This window comes from Scyliorhinus canicula, chromosome 1 (assembly GCF_902713615.1).
Source record: "Scyliorhinus canicula chromosome 1, sScyCan1.1, whole genome shotgun sequence".
Taxonomy (NCBI): Eukaryota; Metazoa; Chordata; class Chondrichthyes; order Carcharhiniformes; family Scyliorhinidae; genus Scyliorhinus; species Scyliorhinus canicula.
In genome coordinates this window covers 65538602-65559191 of record NC_052146.1, presented here as the reverse complement: position 1 = coordinate 65559191, position 20590 = coordinate 65538602, and the positions used below count along the sequence as shown (strand labels likewise).

At 50.6% G+C, this 20590-nt stretch overlaps 1 protein-coding gene across 3 annotated transcripts in view; it reads right to left on the bottom strand.

The window, feature by feature from the left end:
* LOC119963228 (solute carrier family 2, facilitated glucose transporter member 11-like) overlaps positions 1-20590 on the bottom strand; it is a 157428-nt gene that overhangs the window by 64312 nt on the left and 72526 nt on the right. For all 3 annotated transcript variants that reach the window (XM_038792021.1, XM_038792030.1, XM_038792038.1), the window contains 2 exons: positions 11623-11752; positions 9865-10013 (listed from right to left, as the gene is read on the bottom strand). In XM_038792021.1, coding sequence (XP_038647949.1) covers positions 9865-10013; positions 11623-11752 — 279 coding nt within the window. The remainder of the gene's footprint in view (positions 1-9864; positions 10014-11622; positions 11753-20590) is intronic.

The following is a 20590-nucleotide window of genomic DNA, read 5'->3' as shown; positions in this document are numbered from 1 at the left end:
GCCTCCTCCAGCAATGTGGAAGCCGGCTCTACTGGGAAACTCTGTATCTCCTTGCTGACAATGTCTCGAACCTGCGTGTATCTAAATGTTTTCCCCCAGTCCAGCCCATACTTCTTTTCTTGTTGTTTAATGGGAAATTGAGTAGTAGTGTTAGGGGTAATTGCAAGGTATATATTGTATTCATGATAAAGTTTTGCTTTAGAAATACCAAAGCCCTATCTTTTCATGGAATCAATCCTGGAGCAAATCATTATTTCCAAACAGCCTTAGAAATAAACTAAAATATTGGTGATTCGATCCAGTATCCTAGCCACTGTTGGGGTTTGGTCTGTGATCGTGATAAAATCCCAACCTTAAATATATTAAATTATGGAGCATTTACAAATGTCTGACGTAGGCCATTGCAAATTTTTCCAACCAACTGAATGAAGAAATTTCTCCTCACCTTGGTCCCAAATGGTTGATCCATAGCTTGAGACTGCCCCATGTTCTAGAATCCCCAGTCAGGGGAGACAAGTTCTCAGTATCTATCCTATCAAGCCCCTTCAAAATCCAGTATGCTTCAATGAGATCAGCTCTCATTCTCCTAAACTCCAGACAGTACAGGCCCAATTTATTTAGCCTCTCACCATTGGACAGCCGTACTGTCACAGGAACCAATCTATTCAACATTTGCTGTTCATACTCCAGTGCAAATATATCCTTCCTTGAATATGGAAACCAAAGTTGCGCACAGTACTCCAGGTGTGGACTCACCATAGCCCCATATAAGTGTAGCAATACTTCCTTATTCTTGTACTGCAATCCCCTAGCAAACATGCAAGGTATGCCATTTGTCATCCTGATTGTTTTCTTTTGCCGCATGCTAACTTTCTGTGTTCCTTGATTTAGTTCACCCAAGTCTCTCTTCACTTCATATTTAGAAGCTCATTTTTCTGTTAACCAGTTGAGGGATTGGGGGGTGTTGGCAAGTCATGGGGGTGGGGGTTGTTGCCAATTTGGGTGTGGGTGAGTCATCGACGGGGTTTCAGTTGGTGGGTTGCATAGTTTTAGGAAGGGGGGAAATCGGTCAGTGAGAGGGTGGATGTGGAGGACTGGAGGCAGTCGACCAGTTTTGGGGATGGCGTGGGGCGGTGTCATCCAATTTAGGGCTGAGGTGGTCGGTCAGGCAGGGCAAGTTGGCCAGTCCGGGGGGGGGGAAGGTTTCTGCAGGCGGGAGAACACAACAGGCAGTTGAAGGAAGTGAGTGTCAGGTCGGGCTAGGCCTGGGGAGTGGGTAACTGGAGGTTGGGTAATGTCCCATGGGAGAGGAGGGTGTCCCCTAGGAGTAGGTGGATAGTAGGCAAATAGGGGGAGCTCCAAGGGTTCAAAAGTTTGGGGGGAGTCCCACGAAGGGCCAATGTCAGTTTGTACAATAGTTACCCAGAAGCTAGAAGTGGGTTTCAATTATCCTAACTTTCTCGGGTAACTATTGATGCACAATAGCCAGAACAATCCAAAGTTTGTGTTTTAAATCCCAGTACATGGCAATTGCCCATAGCAAGTTTGCACTTCCCAGGCAATGGCCTTGCAAATCTTACGTGGAAATTTTCAGGGTAGGGGGCTGCCGCCATCTTTGGAAATACCCCTCCAGATACTGGAGATCCAATTTGCAGCCCTTGGGTTACTCACTCTTATTAGCTCCATGGTTACCCTTTATTTCTGTTATTTTATTTCTGACTTCTACACTGAAAATAGGCACAAAATATTTGTTCAAGGTCTTTCCTAATTCCTCATTTTCCGTGATAATTTTGCCTATCTCCGCCATCATTTAAATGAAGAGACCAACATTTACTTCAGCTACTCTCCTCCTTTTAGAATTTTATAATGGCTGTTACAATGCGTTTTTATATACCTTATAATTTGACCCTCATTCTATTATTTCTCATTTTAATGTCTCAATGTTTACCACAGTTGATTTATCACTATACCTTTTAGTCTATTTACCCAATCAACCGTAGCCAGCTCTTCCTTACACCTATGTAATTAGCTTTGAGTTTCTCATTTGAGACTTCCAGTGGTGGCCATGACATGAGTGGTCGCACAATTGGCAGCTCCCGCTCGAGGTTGTTTTTTCGGGCCTTTTCCTGTTTGTAGGGCGGATGTTTTGCGGAACAAAGGTGCAGGGGTGACTGGAGAAAAGTTTGATTCCACTGGTGGGGCTGGTGGATGGATCCACAGACCAGAAGTGTGTCGAGAAGAAGGGAACAATTGGAGCAAGAAATCTTTGTGTGACACAGGTCAAGCTGGCGGAGGGTAAAGGGTCCGCCCTGCCTGCCCAATGGTTGACGAAGCAACTGGTGGACATTTTAAATGAAAAGTTTAGCCGACAGAGGAGGGAGATCCAGGAGGACCGAGCCAAGACAGTAGAACCGTTAAAAGCGAACATTGATCGCATGGAGCAGAGGCTGGAGTCCCAGGGCCAGGCCACTCGGAAAGTTTGGAGGCGGTGAGGGAGCATGAGGAGCAGCTTGCCTCATTGGTCGCTGAAATAGGGGTGATGCAGGAGATTCAGAAGCAGTTAAAGAAGGAAGACAACTTGGAGTATCGCTCCAGGAGACAGAACCTAAGAATTGTGTGGATGCCCGAAGGCATTGAGAGGGCGGACGCTGTTAAGTGTATAGCCAAGATGCTGCAAAACATTGATGGGGGACGGGGCCTTTGAATGGTCCTTGGAGGTTTGCTTGGCTCTGGTGAAGAAGCCGCAGGCGAATGAGCCGCCGAGGGTAGTGCGTCTTCACCGGCTCCTGGACAAGGAGAAGATATTGAGATGGGCGAGGCAGGCGAGGACATGCACCTGGGAGGGGAGCAAGCTTCAGGTGTACCAGGACCTGGGCGCGTACCTGGAAAAGAGGAGAGCCGTGTTTAATCGGGTGAAGGCTGCCCTCTTTAAAAAGAGGTGAAGTTCGGGATGTTGTAGTCGGCCCGCCTCTGGGTGACTTTTAATAGCCGAGAACATTATTTTGGAACACCAGAGAAAGCGATAGAGTTTTTAAGAGACAATGGACGGGCAGGAGAAGGAAAACATTGAATTGTGGAGGTGTGAGGAGATGGGTGCTTTTCCTGTCATTTTTTTCTTGTATCGTTTTTCTCGTTTGTTGGTTGCTGGAGAACTTTTCTCTGTTGAGATGTTTTGCTGCGTTGAGGGTCAGTGCACCTTTTTTCTTGCTTCATTGTTGTTTGTGAGGTGTGCGAGCGGAGGGGGAGGGAATCAGCAGTGGGGGTAGGAGGCTTATGCGCTTTGGGCGGGGTCTGCCAGGCTCGCTGGGTAAGTAAATTGCCGGGAGCACAGTGGGGGGGATGATCAGGTGGTAAGTGAAGCAGAGGGGGATGGGGTAGTTGTTCTGTTCTGGGGAAGGGGGGGTTGTTGACAAAGGAGTTGTTGCTGTGGAGTACAGTGGACATCTGAGGGTGGGCCTGAAGGGTCACGTGGCATAGGCCGGTGTCATGTGAGAGTACCTTTAAGAAATGGGTGTTTATAAATGGGGGTGTATAAATACCTGTGGTGAGAGTACCTTTAAGAAATGAGTGTTTACCACTGCAGTGATGTCAGAGTGGGTGGAGCTGGGCTGTCTGTCAGCTTTTTACTTTTGTTTTTGAGCAGGCTGCAGGGTGTGTTTTAGTTTCGTTTTCAGAGCTGGATAGCTGCAGTCACAGCCAGAATGTGTATGAATCTCTCTCTGTAATCTGAAGACTGTAAATCGATCATTTGGTGATTTAAAACTAATAACTGCTCGCAGTAGTGAGTTTTTAAAAATAAATTTAGCGTACCCAATTATTTTTTTTCCAATTAAGGGGCAATTTAGCGTGACCAATCCACCTAACAAGCACATCTTTTTTCGGTTGTGGGGACGAAACCCATGCAGACACAGGGAGAATGTGCAAACTCCACACGGACAGTGACCCAGGGCCGGGATTCGAGCCCAGGTCCTCAGCGCCGTAGGCAACAATGCTAACCACTGTGCCACCGTGCTGTAGTGACTTAAACCTAATGTGTTTCTGTTTAAGGTTTGTTAAGTCTTCTGGATGTTAAAAGGACAGCTTACAGATTACTTAGGGCGAGATTCTCCCAAAACGGGAGAAATCGTAAAGCTGGCGTAAAACCCGGGCGGGTTTTACGGCAGCGCGCCCCTTCCCGAAGGGGAACGATTCTGGTCCCCGGTCGGGGCTAGCAGCCCGACGCCGTAGGCTCCGGCAAGACGGGCTTAACGAAAATCGTTAAGCCCGCTTGCCGGAGTTAGCGCCGGCTGACGCGTCATATGACGTCAGCCGCGCATGCGCAGTTTGGAAGACTCCAACCCGCGCATGCGCGGGTGACGTCATCGCGTTTTTGCGCGAAACCCGCGCATGCGCGGGCCGGGTTGCCCCTCAGCTGCCCCGCGAATGGATACTGCGGGGCGGCGGAAGGACAAGTAGTGCGCGGGCATCGATCGCGGGCCCATGGCACCCTTGGCACGGCCGTACCACGGCCGTGCCAATCGGTGCCATGGTTATTAATAGCGAGTTTGTGACGCCGGTTTTACGAACGGCAAGACCAGGTGTGTTTGCCGTTCGTAAAAACGGCGGAAAGGGCTGGGACTTCGGCCCATCTAACAGCTGAGAATCGCTGCCGGCCGTAAAAAAAACGGCGGCAGCGATTCGGGTCGGGACTTCGGCGGGGGGGGGGGGGGAGAATAGCGGGAGGGCGGCAAAAATGTCGGGAAGGCCCTCCCGCTATTCTCCCACCCGTCGTGGGGGGCGGAGAATTTCGCCCTTAGTGTTGTATTCTTTGGGGTTGTATTTGATTTACTGGTTGCCAAGATGTTCACTGTTTGTTTTTAGAAGGTTAACTTGAATTCATAGAATAAACATTGTTTTGCTGTTTTAAAAAATACTTGTCCATTTCTGAAGTACCTCAATTGTAGACTGGGCTGTGTGTTCCCCATACCACAATCTATTAAAGGTTCTTTTTTAAAGTATTTTTATTCTCCTCCTTTTTCACATTTTCTCCAGAATTTACACCCACGAACAATAAACAATAATCACAACAGATATGTCAATCCCCATAACAATAACAACGATCCCATTCTCCCATCAACCCCCAAACATGAGCCCACATGTTAACAGAAACAAATGACAAAAAGGAATCAGGGATTACCCATAGACATCCTTAATATACACAGCCCCCCTCCCCCCCAACCCTCCCACCCAACCCCCCCCCCAACTAATGTTCAATGTTATCCAGTTCTTGAAAGTGCATAATGAATAATGCCCATGACTTGTACAACCCCTCCATCCTTCCCCTCAGTTCAAACTTAACCTTTTCAAGGGTCAAGTATTCCAACAGGTCCCCCCGCCACACCAGGCACAGGGTGGAGAGGCTGCTCTCCATCCCTGCAGGATCCGCCTTCGGGCGTCAACGAAGCGAAGGCTACGATATCTGCCTCCGCACCCATTTCCAACCCTGGCTGGTCCGACACCCCGAATATGGCCTCCCGGGGACCCGGGTCCAGTTTCACGTGCATCACCTTGGAAATTACCCTAAGAACCTCCTCCCAATTCTCCTCTAGCTTTGGACAGGACCAAAATATATGAACGTGATTAGCGGGGCCCCCCTGGCAATGCCCACACACATCTTCTACTCCTTCAAAGAGCCAGCTCATCCTCGCCCTCGTGAGATGCGCTCTGTATACCACCTTCAGCTGTATCAGCCCCAACCTCACACATGAGGTGGAGGCATTTACTCTCCGGAGCACCTCACACCAGACCCCCTCCTCTCTAACCGCTCCCAACTCTTCCCCCCACTTTGCTTTGATCCCATCCAGTGGCGCCTTATCCTCTTCCAAAATAGCTCCGTACACCGCTGACACTACCCTTTCTCCAGTCCCCTTGTGTCAGCACCTCTTCCAGCAATGTGGAGGCCGGTTCCTCCAGGAAGCTCTGTATCTCCTTCCTGGCAAAATCTCGAACCTGCATGTATCTAAACATTTCTCCCTGCTTCAGCCCATACTTCGCTTCCAGCTCCCCCAATCCTGCAAACTGACCCCTAAGAAACAAATCTTTCAGCGTCTTTAATCCCCTTCTCTTCCCATTTCCGGAAGCTTCCATCCCACTTCCCAAGCTCAAATCTGTGGTTCCCCCGAATCGGCATTTCCCTTGACCCTGCCCCCAACCCAAAGTGTTGGCGAAACTGCCTCCAGATTTTCACTGAAGCTATTATTACCAGACTCCCTGAGTATTTCCCCAGAGCTATCGGGAGCGGCGCTGTTGCTAGTGCTTTCAGTCCCGAACCCGTGCACAAACTCTCCTCCATTCTGACCCACTGGGAGTCAATCCCTCTGACCCAGCTCCACACCTTCTCCACATTCGCCGCCCAGTAGTAGTACATCAGGTTCGGGAGACCCAAACCCCCTGCCTGCCTTCCCCTCTGTAGCAGCACCGGACCCATGGGAAAGCATTGGGGGTCATTTTGGTGGAATTATGCCGGTTTTCTGGGTATAAATTAAACATGGGGAAGAGTGAGGTCTTCCCGATCCAGGCGAAGGGACAGGAGGATTTGGGTGAACTGCCGTTTAAGGGTGTGGGACGGGTTTCAGTTACCTGGGCATCCACGTGGCACGGGGAAGGGGGCAGCGACAAAATTAGAATCTGGCGCAGTTGGTTGAGCAGATAAAGGGGGATTTTAAGAGGTGGAATGTGTTCCCGTAGTCGTTGACAGGGCAGGTGTAGCACATGGTGACGGAACACATAAGGTTTCTATTCATGTTCCAGAAACTTCCGATTTTTATCCTAAAGGCCTTCTTTTGGAAGATTAGTATATTGATCTCGGGTTGTGTGTGGGTGGGGAAAGCCCCGCGGGTGAAGAAGGTGCTTCTGGAGCGGGACGGGACGGGGGGGGGGGGGGGGGGGTTTGCCGAATTTGATGAACTATTACTGAGTATTAAATATAGTCACGTTCAGGAAGAGGGTAGTGGGGGAGGGTGGGTGTGGGAGCGGATGGAGGCCGTCTCGTGCAGGGATACAAGTCCAGGGGCACTGTTGACGGCGCCTCTGCCGTTCTCGCCGGCCAGGTACTCCACAAATCCGGTGGTGATGACGGTCCTGAAGGTGTGGGGACAGTGGCAGCAGCACCTGAGGCTGGAGGGGGCCTTGTTGTGGACACCGATCTGCGGGAATCACAGGTTTGCTCCAGGGGTCTAGATGCAGGGTTCCGGGGGTTGCGGCGGGTGGGGTTTGAGCAGTTTGGAGACCTATCCGTCGGGAGCAGCTTTTTGAGCTTGAAGAGATTGGTGGAGGATTATGGGATGCCCAGCGGGAATGGGCTCTGGTACTTACAGGCGCGGGACTATGTGAGGAAGCAGGTGTCATCCTTTCCTGGCCTGCCGCCTCCAGGTTCCAGGACAAGTTGGTGTTGAAAACAGGGGTTGGGAAGGGCAGGGTGTCGGATATGTACAAAGAATTAATGGACTGGGAGGGCGCCCGATAGGAGAAGTTAAGTGGAAGCGGGACGAAGAGCGGTGGGTTCTGGAGGCTGAATTATGGGAGGAGGCTTTGAGGAGGGTGAATGCATCCTCTTTGTGTGCCAGGCTGAGCCTAATTCAATTTAAAGTAGTCCACAGGGCACATATGACGGTGGCCAGAATGAGCAGGTTTTTTGAGTGGGTGGAGGACAGGTGTGGGTGGTGTGCGGGGGGCCCGCGAACCATGTCCTCATGTTTTGGGCCTGTCTGAAGCTGAGGAGATTCTGGCGGGGATTCGCTGACGTGATGTCTGTGGTGCTGAGCGTGAAGGTGGTTGCGAGTCCAGAAGTTGCAATTTTTGGAGTGTCAGAAGCCCCGGGTGTTCGGGGGGGTGAGCAAGGTTGATGTTTTAGCCTTTGCCTCTCTGGTAGCCCGGAGATGGATCCTGTCGGAATGGAGGGACCCGGAGCCGCTGAAACCGGGAGTATGAGTAAGCGACCTCGCAGAATTCCTTAGGCTGGAAAAAAATCAAGATCACCTTAAGAGAGGCTGTGGATGGGTTTGTCTGGAGATGGAAAGCCCTTATCGACTTCTTCAAGGATAGTTAAGAAGTCAGCAAGGGGAGGGGGGAGGTGAGGAGGGGGGACGTTGGGGTTAAAAAAGGCGGTAGAGTAGGTGGAGGCTAACAGCAATGAGGGTGGCGCAGGAGTGTTGGTTATTTACCTGTAATGTGATTTCCTGTTTGTTCTCCTTTTGATTTTGGTTGTTTGATGTATATATATGCCTTAATAAAAACATTTTTTTTAAGTTTCTCGTTTAAGACTGGAGTGTCTTGCTTTCAAACTTAGCACGGAATTCAGATGTAGTGTGATCACTCTTTCCCAGAGGATCTTTTACTCTAAGAATATGAATTAAACTTGCCTCTTTCACAATCCTAGATCTAAATTAGCCTTGTCCCTTTGATGCTGCATGACCTGTTGAGTATTTCCAGCATTTTCTGTTTTTGGTTCATATTTCCAGCATCCCCATTTTTCTAATTTTCGATTTGCTTTATCCGTAGTTAGTTCTGCAAATCTATTGTTTCAGGATAATGTTGTGAGAGCATTGTACAGATTCATCTTCATTTTATTTGTCCAGTGTCTATGAAGATTACATTCCCCCACAATTATGACATTGCCTTTGTTACAAGTGCCAATAATATTTTGCTTAATGATTTGTCCAGTGGTATAATTACTGTTTGGAGGCCTATAATGTACTCTCAGCAGCATTTTCTCAACCATGTTATTTCTAAACTCCACCCATTCTGATTCTACTTCCAGATCTTCTGAGCCAAGATCCTTTCTTACCTATGTTCTTACGCCACATAACTGGGGGGGGGAGGGCGGTCTCTTTAATTAGGAGGTCTCGGGAGAAGGTCTGGTGGAGTGGGCAGGTCTTGCATTTTCAGGGGGGGGGTTGGTCCTACGATGGACTTTGGGGGCAACACCCTTACAGAGTTATCCCCTTGGCCTACCACGAGGTCCACCGCGTCAGGTACATTTTGTCAGGACCAGCATCAATTCCCGTCCACGGGATACCTGGCCCAGAGGACCGGCGAATCATGAGGGCCAGGAGAATATGGTGCCTGCTAATAGGATACGAGTGGGTCTTAATCGAGGTTCATGCCCTGCAACAGTGCGAGGATGCAAATGAGTCTTAATTATCTATTTGTATCCACTCGCTGTCGCAGGACGTGAACCTCTATCCAGCTGGGGGCCGGAGCATCTGAAACGGATCATCACCCGGCGGCGCTCCCCACTTTTTTCCCCAATGCTGGATTCCCCGCCACATTGGGAAGTCCGCTATCAGCGGCGCGCAGCAGAACATTTGGCCCCATGCCTCTGCCATGATTATTAGATCTAAACCATTTATCCCTATTTGTGCCACCAGTTCATCTACTTGGTGCATGTTTGGATGTCATATGAGGATGGGATAATACAGCAGTTTCCCGTAACAGCCTCCCCGAACAGGCGCCGGAATGTGGCGACTAGGGGCTTTTCACAGTAACTTGATTTGAAGCCTACTCGTGACAATAAGCGATTTTCATTTCATTTCATTTCAGTTTTACACCTTGTGGTAAAATGGGATGCACATTCTCATTGGCAAGGTGTGTATGTGAAGAATGTTTCTTGGGTGGGACGCCAGAGCGCTGTTGGCCCTTCTGCACCCATCTGCCAGGAAAATAAGACTTTCAATGGTTAGGCAGAGAAAATGGCAATAATTCTGTGTTTTTATATAGTGCAAGGCCTGGCTCTGAGTCCACTTGGGTAACCTCAAATCCAGCTATCTCAAAGATCTCTGAGCCATTGGACAAAAATATTTATTCTCTCATCTCTGAAGCACTTACCCTTCATGCACAGGTTCTTGTTCTTCCTGTCAATCAGCAGGTACCTGGGGCTCTCTGGGCACCACGGCAGAGTGGTAAGTTGGATTAGAGCTGGCACCGCACAGGTCGAGAGCAGTAGCGGCCACAATTCTTCCTTGCCCAAAATCTCCCTGCAATTAACATCATTAATTTCCTTATAAATACACCTTACGTTACCAATACAGTCAGCCAACATAGTCATGCTGTGCACAAAGGATCTGCAGTGAGCAGAAAATCCAGCACAGTCTCTCGCATTTGATCACAATGCCAGGCTAAAGGAATCCAAATTATCTCTGAACGCGACCTCTGCTTGGGAACCGATGCAGAGCTTTGGTGGTACTGAGCTCTCCTTAAATTTAATATTACCATGGAAATCAATCATAAATAGCCAAACAGAAGTGCAACCAAAACCATGCAACAGGCAATTCATGATATAAAAAAAGTATTGAGAATAAAGTGTTAACACTTTTAACATTGGGTAGTGTGGTGAATTATACTGCATTGTAATTCACACTGTATTGCATTGCGTTGTATTGTGTCCTTGTGGGCTCTGTATGTGAGTCGTTGCGCGGCTCTGCCCATAGGGGGAGATGAGGAGTTTGTACTGGGTTCCACCCTTGGCTCCGCCCATGGCTCCTCCCACTAACCGGAAGTATAAAGTGCTGCAGCCGTAAGCCTGCTCTCAGTTCCTCTGGTCGCAGGCTGGCTTAATTGTAAGACTATTAAAACTACAGTTTACTTGTGTGTCTAGTGTGTCTAGTGAATTGATGGTCACATCAGGTAGATGAACGTGCAATTGTCAATCACACTGTCAGCTGCTGACACCATAAAACCAAGAATAACTGTGCTTCTTTGCACTACTAAGGACATTATAAATTAGAGGGCGAGATGCAGGCTGTAATATAAGCAGAGAATAATGGATATCCTGTGCTGAGTTACAGCATAGATGTAGAATATAATGACTGTAATATTGAATACCAGGTACCTGAGAATGGATTAGAGACTTGGGTCTAAACCAAGCTCAAATAGTTTATACAGAGTACAACAGCTACCCAAGAAGTGAATTACAGGCTGATCAAAGGATTGAACAGTTGAGATATAAAATAAGTATATCCAGATCTGCCTGGCCCTTTAGCCATGACTTCTGCAACTTCCTTTTTCCATTTGGCCTGAGGTGTGGGAATGAAGATTGACCCATGCACCTTGGTGAGACCTGGATGCTGCTGCAGCTCTCTATCAGTTTTCAATCAGAGGTGGATGCAGGGATGGAACACAAGAGGATCTTTCAGTGCCTTCACATTCAGAGAAAACTCTTGTTTCCTGTAACTGGAATTATTTCAATAATCAAGTCTTACTTTGGCTGACAGTCAACTAACAATAACAGCTTAAATTTATGTAGCATTGTTAATGTGGTAAAACATTCAAGGTGCTGGACTAGAATATTATCAAACAAAATTTGATGGAGAGCCATGTAAGGGGATACCAGTTGACTGAAAGTTTGGTCAAATTGGTAGGTTTTGAGCAGTGCCTTAATGGAGAAGAGGAGCAGAGAAGTGGAGAGATTTCAGGAGCAACTCTAGAACTTCGGGTCTTGTCAACTGAATAATTACAGTCCTCAATGCATAGTCCTCAGGTATAATTTCGCTTTCTCATTGCATTGTGAACATTTATTTTTATTCAGTGCCACGCCACAAACATGTACATACTTCAAAGCATTAATCTCTGGGAGACTGGACTTACTTGATTCCGATGGTCTGTCCCAGCACTATTCCAGCTGCAGTGAACGGAGCAAATGACAGGGCTACCATGCCTCGGATGTCCTTCGGTGCACTCTCACCAAGATACATGGGGTTAATGTTCATTCCCACACCTCAGAGAAACAGGAAGAAGGAACTTGCATGAATCAAGGTTGAAAGGGCACGTCAGAGCAGCTGCAATGGACTTGAGCGGTTCAAAATGGTGGCTCACCACCACCTTCTCAAGGGCAATTAGGGATTGGCAGCAAGTGCTGGCCTTGTTAGTGAGGCTCACGACCAATGAAAAACAATTTAGAAATCCTGGTGTTCTTATCTACTTTTGTTCACAACATTCTACTGATAAATTCAGCCTATAAACCTGGTCTACAGGTTTAGAGCTTGGGCATCGGCTTGTGTTAAATAACTGCATTTTTTTTGCCCCTTCCTCCCTGTTTTCCCACAGCTGTCCCAAAAATGCTGACTTAATGAGGGAGTGCAGTTTTACCTGCTGCTCGAGACTTCTGGTAGCGGCCACATTTGGTGGAATTGTTTGATACTTTTCACCCGATATTGGGGATGTTTGCTGTTGCAAAGTGCATGATCAGCGAGAGATAGAAATTCTCCTCTGGTAGGGTCTGTTTATGGATTATCAGATGAGGAGGGCAATGATCAAAGGGTAGCAGTCTGCCCGGGAGGACTCTCGAAGTGCATCAGAGGGAAAAATAGTGGAGAGCTGTGGGGCGTGTCCCGGCTCAGTGGTCCACAGAGCAATTGGTGCAGTTTCTGAACGGCAAGTTCCAACAGCGGAGGCAAGAGGCCTCGGAGGAGCCGATCAGATGGCTTTTGAGAGAGTGGAGCAAAGGTTGGAAGCATAGAGTTCAGCGCTCCAGATGGTGGAAGAGTCGGTGATGGATCATGAGGACCGGCTGGCCTCGTTGGAGGCAGAATTAATTGGTAATCATGGCGGAAGGCCAGAAAAGGCTGAGGAAGAAAGTGGAAGACCTGGAGAATCGCTTCAGGAGGCAGAATCTCTGTATCATGGGGCTGCCTGAAGAGATTGAGGGAATGCAGGCCACAAAGTATGTGGCGAATATGTTCAAGAAGTTGGTGGGAGGGTTTTTTGACCAATCTCCCAAAGTGGATCGAGCATACAGGGCCTTGAGGAGTAGGCCGGAGACAGGTTCAGCAGCCGGGGCCGATGGTGATGCGGTTGCATCATTTTCTGGATAAAGAGAAGATTCTACGGTGGGCAAAGGAGACGAGACAGTCTACCTGGGTTGGAATTGTCCTGTCCCAGGTCCCTGTAGGTGTCGGCCATGGAAAAGGAGTTGTTGGGGTTCATGGAATGCATGGGAGGGAGGGGCTGACCTGGGCAGTTTGAGGGGCGAGGGTGAAAGAATTTTCATGTTTCCCGTACATCCAACGGGTGTACTCTTTGTATAAGGTGCTGTTGGAGGGGGTGGCTGGATCGGAGTATTCAGTGATTGTGGTGTCTGACCATATGCTGCACTGGGTGGAATTACGGGTGGCAAAGGGGAGGCCCCAATGACCGCAGTGGAGGTTGGATTTGGGTTATTGGCAGATAAGGTGGTTTGCAAAAAGATAGGGGTGGCTATCCAAAACTATGTGGAGCAGAATAAGACGGGGGAGGTTTCCGCCTCCCCATTGAGTGGTAAGGAGTGCGTTTATCTCAATCCGGGCGCACAAAGAGAGGAAGGAAAGGAGTGTGGCAACTGCACTGGGCCAGGGTGGAAGTATATGAATATTGGGAGAAAGCCAGCAGGATGCTTGCGTATCAGCTGAGCAGGCAAGCTGCAGCGAGGGAAATTGGGCGGATGAGAGATGACGGAAGTTCCTAGCCGAGTTCTACAAGACGTTTGGGTTGGAGATGGGGGCCCCATCAGTCAAGATGTATAATGAGTCGATGGAGAGCTCTCTCCCCACACTGTCTCAAGCCTCAATATCGCTCATTTTAAACATGATGTGGAGATGCCGGCATTGGACTGGAGTGGGCACAGTAAGAAGTCTTACAACACCAGGTTCAAGTCCATCAGGTTTATTTGGAATCACTCGCTTTTGGCTGCTCTCTGAAAGCTAGTGATTCCAAATAAACCCGTTGGACTTCAACCTGGTGTTGTAAGACTTCTTACTGTGCTCATTTTAAAGAAAGATAATAACCCAGAGCAGTGTATCATACAGCCTGATTTCGCTGTTGAATGTAGATGTGAAGCTGTTGGTGAAGATGCTGACAACGCGGATAGGAGGTTGTGTGCCGGGAGTGATAGGTGACGACCAGACGGGATTTACGAAGGGGTGGCAGCTGTCGATGAATGTCCGAAGGTTACTAAAGCCCTCAGAGTACCAAGAAGATTAAGCGGTCATTGCGATGGACTTTCGATCAAATTGAGTGGGAGTACTTATTGGAGGTACTTGGGCGGTTTGGGTTTGGGCATGGATTTGTGGACTGGGTTCGGCTGTTGTATAAAGTGCCTAAGGTGACTGTTCGGACCTAAAGGACAACTCGGAGTATTTGGGATTTCACCGGGGGACGAGGCAGGGGTGTCCACTCTCCCGACTGTAGTTTGCCCTGGTGATGAGTCACTGGCAATGGCGCTTAGGGTCTCGAGGGAGCGGAGGGGTATTGAGCTGCTGGGGGGGGAAACCGAGTTTCTTTAGAAAGGGATGATCTCCTGTTCCCAGTTGGGAGCTTCGGCAGGACCATGGAGATTTTGGGGGAGTTTAGCCTCTTTTTGGGGTACAAGCTCATCATGGGGAAGAGTGAGATATTCCCAATTAATTAGGGGCGCATTTTCGTTATCTTGGGATAAAAGTGGCATGGTGTTGATCCCAGTTGCATAAGTTGAATTTGGCGTGGTTGGTGGAGGGAATGAAGGAGTACTTTAAGAGGTGGGATGTGCTGCCTTTATCGTTGGCTGGTAGGATCCAGACAGTAAAGATGAGAGCGTTGCCAAAGTTTTTGTTTGTGTTCCAGAGCCTCCCGATCTTTGTGCCCAAATCCTTTTTTAGGAAGGATGACTTTGAGGTTCATGTGGGTGGATTAAGCTCCACAGGCTAGGAGAGTGTTCTTGGAGAGGGATCGATGGGGGGTATGGGGGTGTAGAGTTAGGAAATGGGTAGTGGAGGAGCGGTCAGTGTGGGGGCTGATCAAGGGCAGGCCTCGTGTAAAGGGACCAGTTCTCACCAGCCCGGTAACGGTATCAGTGTTATGGGTGTCGAACCAGTGCCGTCAACATTTCAGAATGGAAGGCAAGTCCCTCTGGCCGCTGATTTGCGACAATCATAGGTTTGCCCCGGCGGGGTTGGATACATGGTTCCAGGAGTGGCGGCAGGTGGTGGGGTAGAATATGTTAGGGATTTGTTTGATGAAGTGAAATTTGAAGATTTGGAGGAGCTGGAGGGTACATACTAGTTGCTGAGGGGAATGGGTTTAGGAATCTGCAGGTTCGGGACTTCATGAGAAACTAGGCGACTTTGTTTGCGGCACTGACACCCCCGGTGCTGCAGGACAAACTCCTGTCTGAGGTGGAAATAGGGCAAGGTCTCGGACATATATGGGGAGCTGTTGAAGAGAGAATGTCCCGGTGGAGAAGGTTAGACGTAAGTGGGAGGAAGACCTGGGTGGGGCTTTGGGGGCTGGAGTGTGGAGTGAAGCTTTGAGCACCCTACCCAAGGTCGTTGTGCGCAAGACTAAGTCTCATCCAGTTCAAGGTGGTACAACAGGGCCCACATGATGGTGTCCAGGATGAGTCGGTTCTTTCTAGGGGTGGAGGATACGTCTGGGTGGTGTGGGGGGAGACCAGCGAACCATGTTTTGGGCGTGTCCAAGGTTGGGGGGTTTTGGACAGTATTTTCAGATATAATGTCGAAGATTTTGGGGGTAACAGTAGCTCCGGGTCCAGGGGTGGCAATATTTGGAGTGTCGGAAGATCCGGGAGTGCAGGTGGAGAGAAAAGCCGAAGATAGGGCAGCATAGTGGGTAGCACAGTGGCTTCACAGTGCCAGGGTCCCAGGTTCGATTCCCGGCTTGGGTCACTGTGTTCTCCCTGTGTCTGCGTGGGTTTCCTCCGGGTACTCCAGTTTCCTCCCACAAGTCCCAAAGGACGAGCTGTTAGGTGAATTGGACATTCTGAATTCTCTCTCTCTGTACCCGAACAGGCGTCGGATTGTGGCGACTAGGGGCTTGTCACAGTAACTTCATTGTAGTGCTAATGTAAGCTTACTTGTGACAAAAAAGATTATTGTAAAAGATTATTATATTGGCCTTTGCGTCCTTGATCGCCAAGAGACGGATTTTGTTGTGCTGGTGGGACTCGGAGCTGCTGAGCACAGGGCTGTGGGTGAGCGGTTTGGCAGAGTTTCTGCACTTAGAGTAAATCAAGTTCATCATCAGAGGTGCAGAGGAGGGTTCACTTTGAAGTGGAAGTTGTTCATCGACTTCTTTAAGGAGCATTGAGTCATCAGTGAGGAGTTGGGGGTTGGGAAAGAGATGGTGGGGGGTGGGTTCATTTTCTGTTTGGGCTGAGGGTCTGGGTGAAAAGTTAAAGTGGGAGGGGTGCAGATGGCGGGGCGGCAGCGGGTACAGTGGGGGGACTTGTCTTAATCGAGCAATGTGGTCTTCTTCCGTCATTGACCATATGATGATGTCATCGACATATACTCTGACACCTTCAATGCCCTCCGTCACCTGCTCCATGACTCTGTGAAAGTTTTCAGATGCAGCTCGACGATTCCAGCAGACTGCTGTGTACGTTCAATGTGCCGTTTGGACGATACTGCTATAATCGCATGCCTTTCGGGATCATCTCCGCATCCAAAATCTTTCACATGTCATGGAGCTGATGACGGAGGGCACTGAAGGTGTCAGAGGGACACTTCCGGTAGCGGCCATGACCAGCTAGGTCGCACACACGGCAGCTCCCGCTGGGACCGGGATTTCGGGCCGTTTAACGGGGCGGCGGTGGCACTTGAAGGGCTGGTACCGGCATGGGAACAGACGCTGGAGAGGTTCCCCCTGGTGCTGTATGGAGGGAACCAGGAGCGGGGCCATAAAATGAGCAATTGCGGGGAGGAAGACAGAGCGGGCCCGGGAGGACAAAATGGCGGCCGGCGTGGATCGGGAAGCATGGGCCCAGTGGGCCAGAGAGCAGCAGGACTTCTTGAGGAGCTGTTTTGCGGAGCTAAAATCGGAGATGCCAGCCCCTATGAAGGCCTCCATGGAAAAGATGGTGGAGGTCCAGAAGGTACAGGAGAAGGTGATCAAGGAGGTGGAGAGGAAGGTGTCTGAGAACGAGGACGAGATCCTGGGCCTGGCGGTCAGGGTGGAGGCGCACGAGGCCCTACACAAGAGATGGCAGGAGAGGCTGGATGACCTCACATGCAGGTCTCGGAGTTACAATCTACGGATCCTGGGCCTCCCAGAGGGTATGGAGGGGGCGGACACGGGCACGTATGTGACTACGATGCTGGGGATGCTGATGGGCGCAGGGGCCTTCCCATGGCCCTTGGAGCTGGATGGGGCGCATAGGGTCCTTGCCAGGAAGCCGAGGGCGAATGAACCACCGAGGGCGATGACAAAGGGGTGTGGGTGAGCGAGATTCGCATTTACCAGGACTTGGGAGCTGAGCTGGCAAGGAGGCGTGCGGGTTTCAACCGGGCCAAGGCGGTCCCCCACAGCAAAGGGGTGAAGTTTGGGCTCCTGCGAGACTTTGGGTAACGTGCCAGGACAGGCACCATTATTTTGATACGCCAGATGAGGCGTGGACATTCATTAGACATGAAAAGCTGGACTTGAACTAAGAGGCGGCTGCACATGGGTTAAACGCGTTGGCGGGGATATGAAATCGGGGGTTGGCCTGGTGAAAGACTATGTGTAGAATTTCAGTTTGTTTGCTTCTCTGTTATTGTTTTTTGTTTCAAGGGGCGGGGTGACGCCCGGGCTGTGTTGTCCGGCGCTCGGGAAGGATCCGGATGTCACTTGCCCTCTTACCCTGCGGGGGAGGGGGGAGTGGGGGGCCCGGAAGAGGAGACAATACTAAGTCTGGAGATAGAGGCGTGAGTGGCCGGGGTCAGCTGACTTACGGAAGCGCAAGGGGGGGGGGAAATCAGTGCAAAGCGGGTGCTTTACCGGCGGGGGGGGGGGGTGGGGGTGCTGGTTTGCAGACTGAAGGGGAGCCAGTTGTTGGGGGTGGATGGAAGGTGGGCTGGGGGGCCTCCGGTGGGGGGGCTGTAGTGAGCGGGGGATGCGGGCACGTGGCTGGCCGAAAAAGGGAGGTGACTAGTCGGCAGGGAGGGGGGGTCAACCCCCCATCCAGGCTGATCACATGGAATGTGAGGGGCCTGAATTGGCCGGTCAAGAGGTCCCGCGTGTTCTCGCATCTAAATGTTGCAGGAGACGCACTTAAAACTCGCTGACCAGACGAGGTTAAGGAGAGGATGGGTGGGCCAGGTGTTCCACTCGGGGCTAGACTCAAAGACTAGAGTGGTGGCAATTCTGGTTAGTAAACGGGTGGTGTTTAAAGCAGGGAGCATCGTGGCGGACAAGGGGGGAAGGTACACAATGGTGAGTGGCAAGTTACAGGGGGCCCGGGTGGTGTTGGTGAATGTGTTAGGCCTCGAACTGGGATAATGCGGAGTTCATGAGGCGCATTTTGGGTTAAATCCCAGACTTGGAGTCAAGTAACTTGATCATGGTGGCGGGGGGGGGGAACTTTAATACGGTCTTGGACCCGGTGTTGGACCGGTCTAAGTCCAGGTCGGGAAAGAGGCTGGCGGCGGCCAGGGCCGTGTGGGAGTTCATGGATCAGATAGGGGGCGTGGACCCGTGGAGATTTGGGCGGCCAAGGGGGAAGGAGTTCTCCTTTTTCTCTCACATCCATAAAGTCTACTCGCGGATTGACTTTTTTGTGCTGAGCAGGGCGTTAATCCCGAGGGTGGAGGGGGCTGAGTATTCGGCCATTGCTGTCTCAGACCATGCCCCGCACTAGGTGGACTTGCGACTGGGGGCGGAGCGGGGTCAGCGCCCTGTCTGGAGACTGGATGTGGGGCTGCTGGCGGATGAAGAGGTGTGTGGGCGGATAAGGAGGAGCATTCAGAACTATATGATAACGAATGACACAGGGGAGGTAACAGCAGCAGTGGTTTGGGAGGCTATGAAGGCGGTCATCAGAGGGGAGTTAATCTCTCTTAGGTCCCACAGAGAGAAGAGGGAGAAGGTGGCGAGGGAGAGGCTGGTGTGAGAGATGCTTAGGGTAGACAAGAAGTACGCGGGGACCCGTGAGGGGGGGCTGCTAAAGGAGCGCCGGAGATTACAGGCGGAGTTTGATTTGCTGACGGGGAAGGCGAAGGCACAGTTGAGGAAAGTGAAAGGGACAGTCTACGAGTATGGGGAGAAGGCGAGTAGGATGCTGGGGCACCAACTGCGCAGGAGGGAGGCAGCCAGGGAGATCAGGAGAGTGAGGGATAAGGAAGGTAACACGGTGTTGAGCCCAGAGAGGATCAATGAAGTCTTCAAGGTGTTCTATGGGAATATATATGAGTTATAACCCCTGAGGGGAGGGGAAGGGATGAAGCAATTTATGGATCGGCTGAGGCTCCCAAGGGTGGGTGAGGAGTGGGACGAGGGACTGGGGGCCCCGATTGAGTTGGAGGAGGTAGAACATAGAACAAGGGGCTGGCAAGTATGCAGTCGGGCAAGGCCCCGGGTCCGGACGACTTCCCTGTAAATTCTATCAGAAGTTCTCGGAGCTGCTGAGCCCACTCCTGCTAAGAACCTTTAACGAGGCAAAGGAGAGAGGAACCCTCCCCCCGACGATGTCGCAGGCACTGATCTCGCTCATTTTGAAGAAGAAGAAGGATCCACTCCAATGTGGGTCCTACAGACTGAATGTAGATGCCAAATTGCTGGCAAAAATTCTGGCCACCAGAATAGAGGACTGTGTCCCGGGAGTGATTGAGGATGACCAGACGAGTTTCGTTAAGGGCAGGCAACTGAACACGAATGTGAGGAGGCTCTTGAATATTATTATGATGCCCTCAGAGGGAGGGGATGTGGAAGTAGTGGCTGCAATGGATGCGGAGAAGGCCTTTGATAGGGTGGAGTGGGAGTACCTGTGGGAGGTGTTAGGTAGGTTGGATTCGGGGAGGGATTCATAGGGTGGGTCAAGCTACTGTATCAGGCCCCCGTAGCGAGTGTTTCCACGAACCGGCTGAGGTCGGAGTATTTCAGGTTGCACTGAGGGACGAGGCAGGGGTTCCCCCTGTCCCCTTTGCTATTTGCCCTGGCAATTGAGCCGTTAGCCATAGCGCTTAGGACTTCTAGGAACTGGAGGGGGCTGGTGCGCGGGGGGGAGGAGCACCGGGTTTCCCTCTACGCGGATGTCCTGCTGTTGTATATTTCGGACCCGCTAGAGGGGATGGGGGAAGGTCATGCGGATACTGGGGGACTTTGGGAGCTTCTCGGGATACAAGTTGAATGTGGGGAAAAGTGAGCTGTTTGTAATCCACGCTAGGGGTCAGGAGGAAAGACTGGGGGAGCTCCCGCTCAAGATAGTGGAGAGAAGCTTTCGATATTTAGGTATACAGGTGGCTAGGAACTGGGATGCCCTACACAGGCTCAACTTATCTCGGCTTGTAGAGCAGATGGACGGAGACTTTAAAAGGTGGGACATGCTCCCGCTTTCCCTGGCGGGAAGAGTGCAGACTGTGAAGATGACAGTTCTTCCCAGATTCCTGTTCGTCATTTTCATCCCCAAATCCTTCTTCAAGCAGGTAAACAGGATCATCACGGGATTTGTGTGGGTAAATAAACCCCGCGAGTCATGAGGGCCTAGGGTCACTAGTAACGGCACCGCTGCCGTTCTCGCCGGCACAATACACCAAAGCCCGATGGTGTTGGCGGCACTGAGGGTCTGGGGTCAGTGGAGAAGGCACAGGAAGGAGGAGGGGGCCTCAGT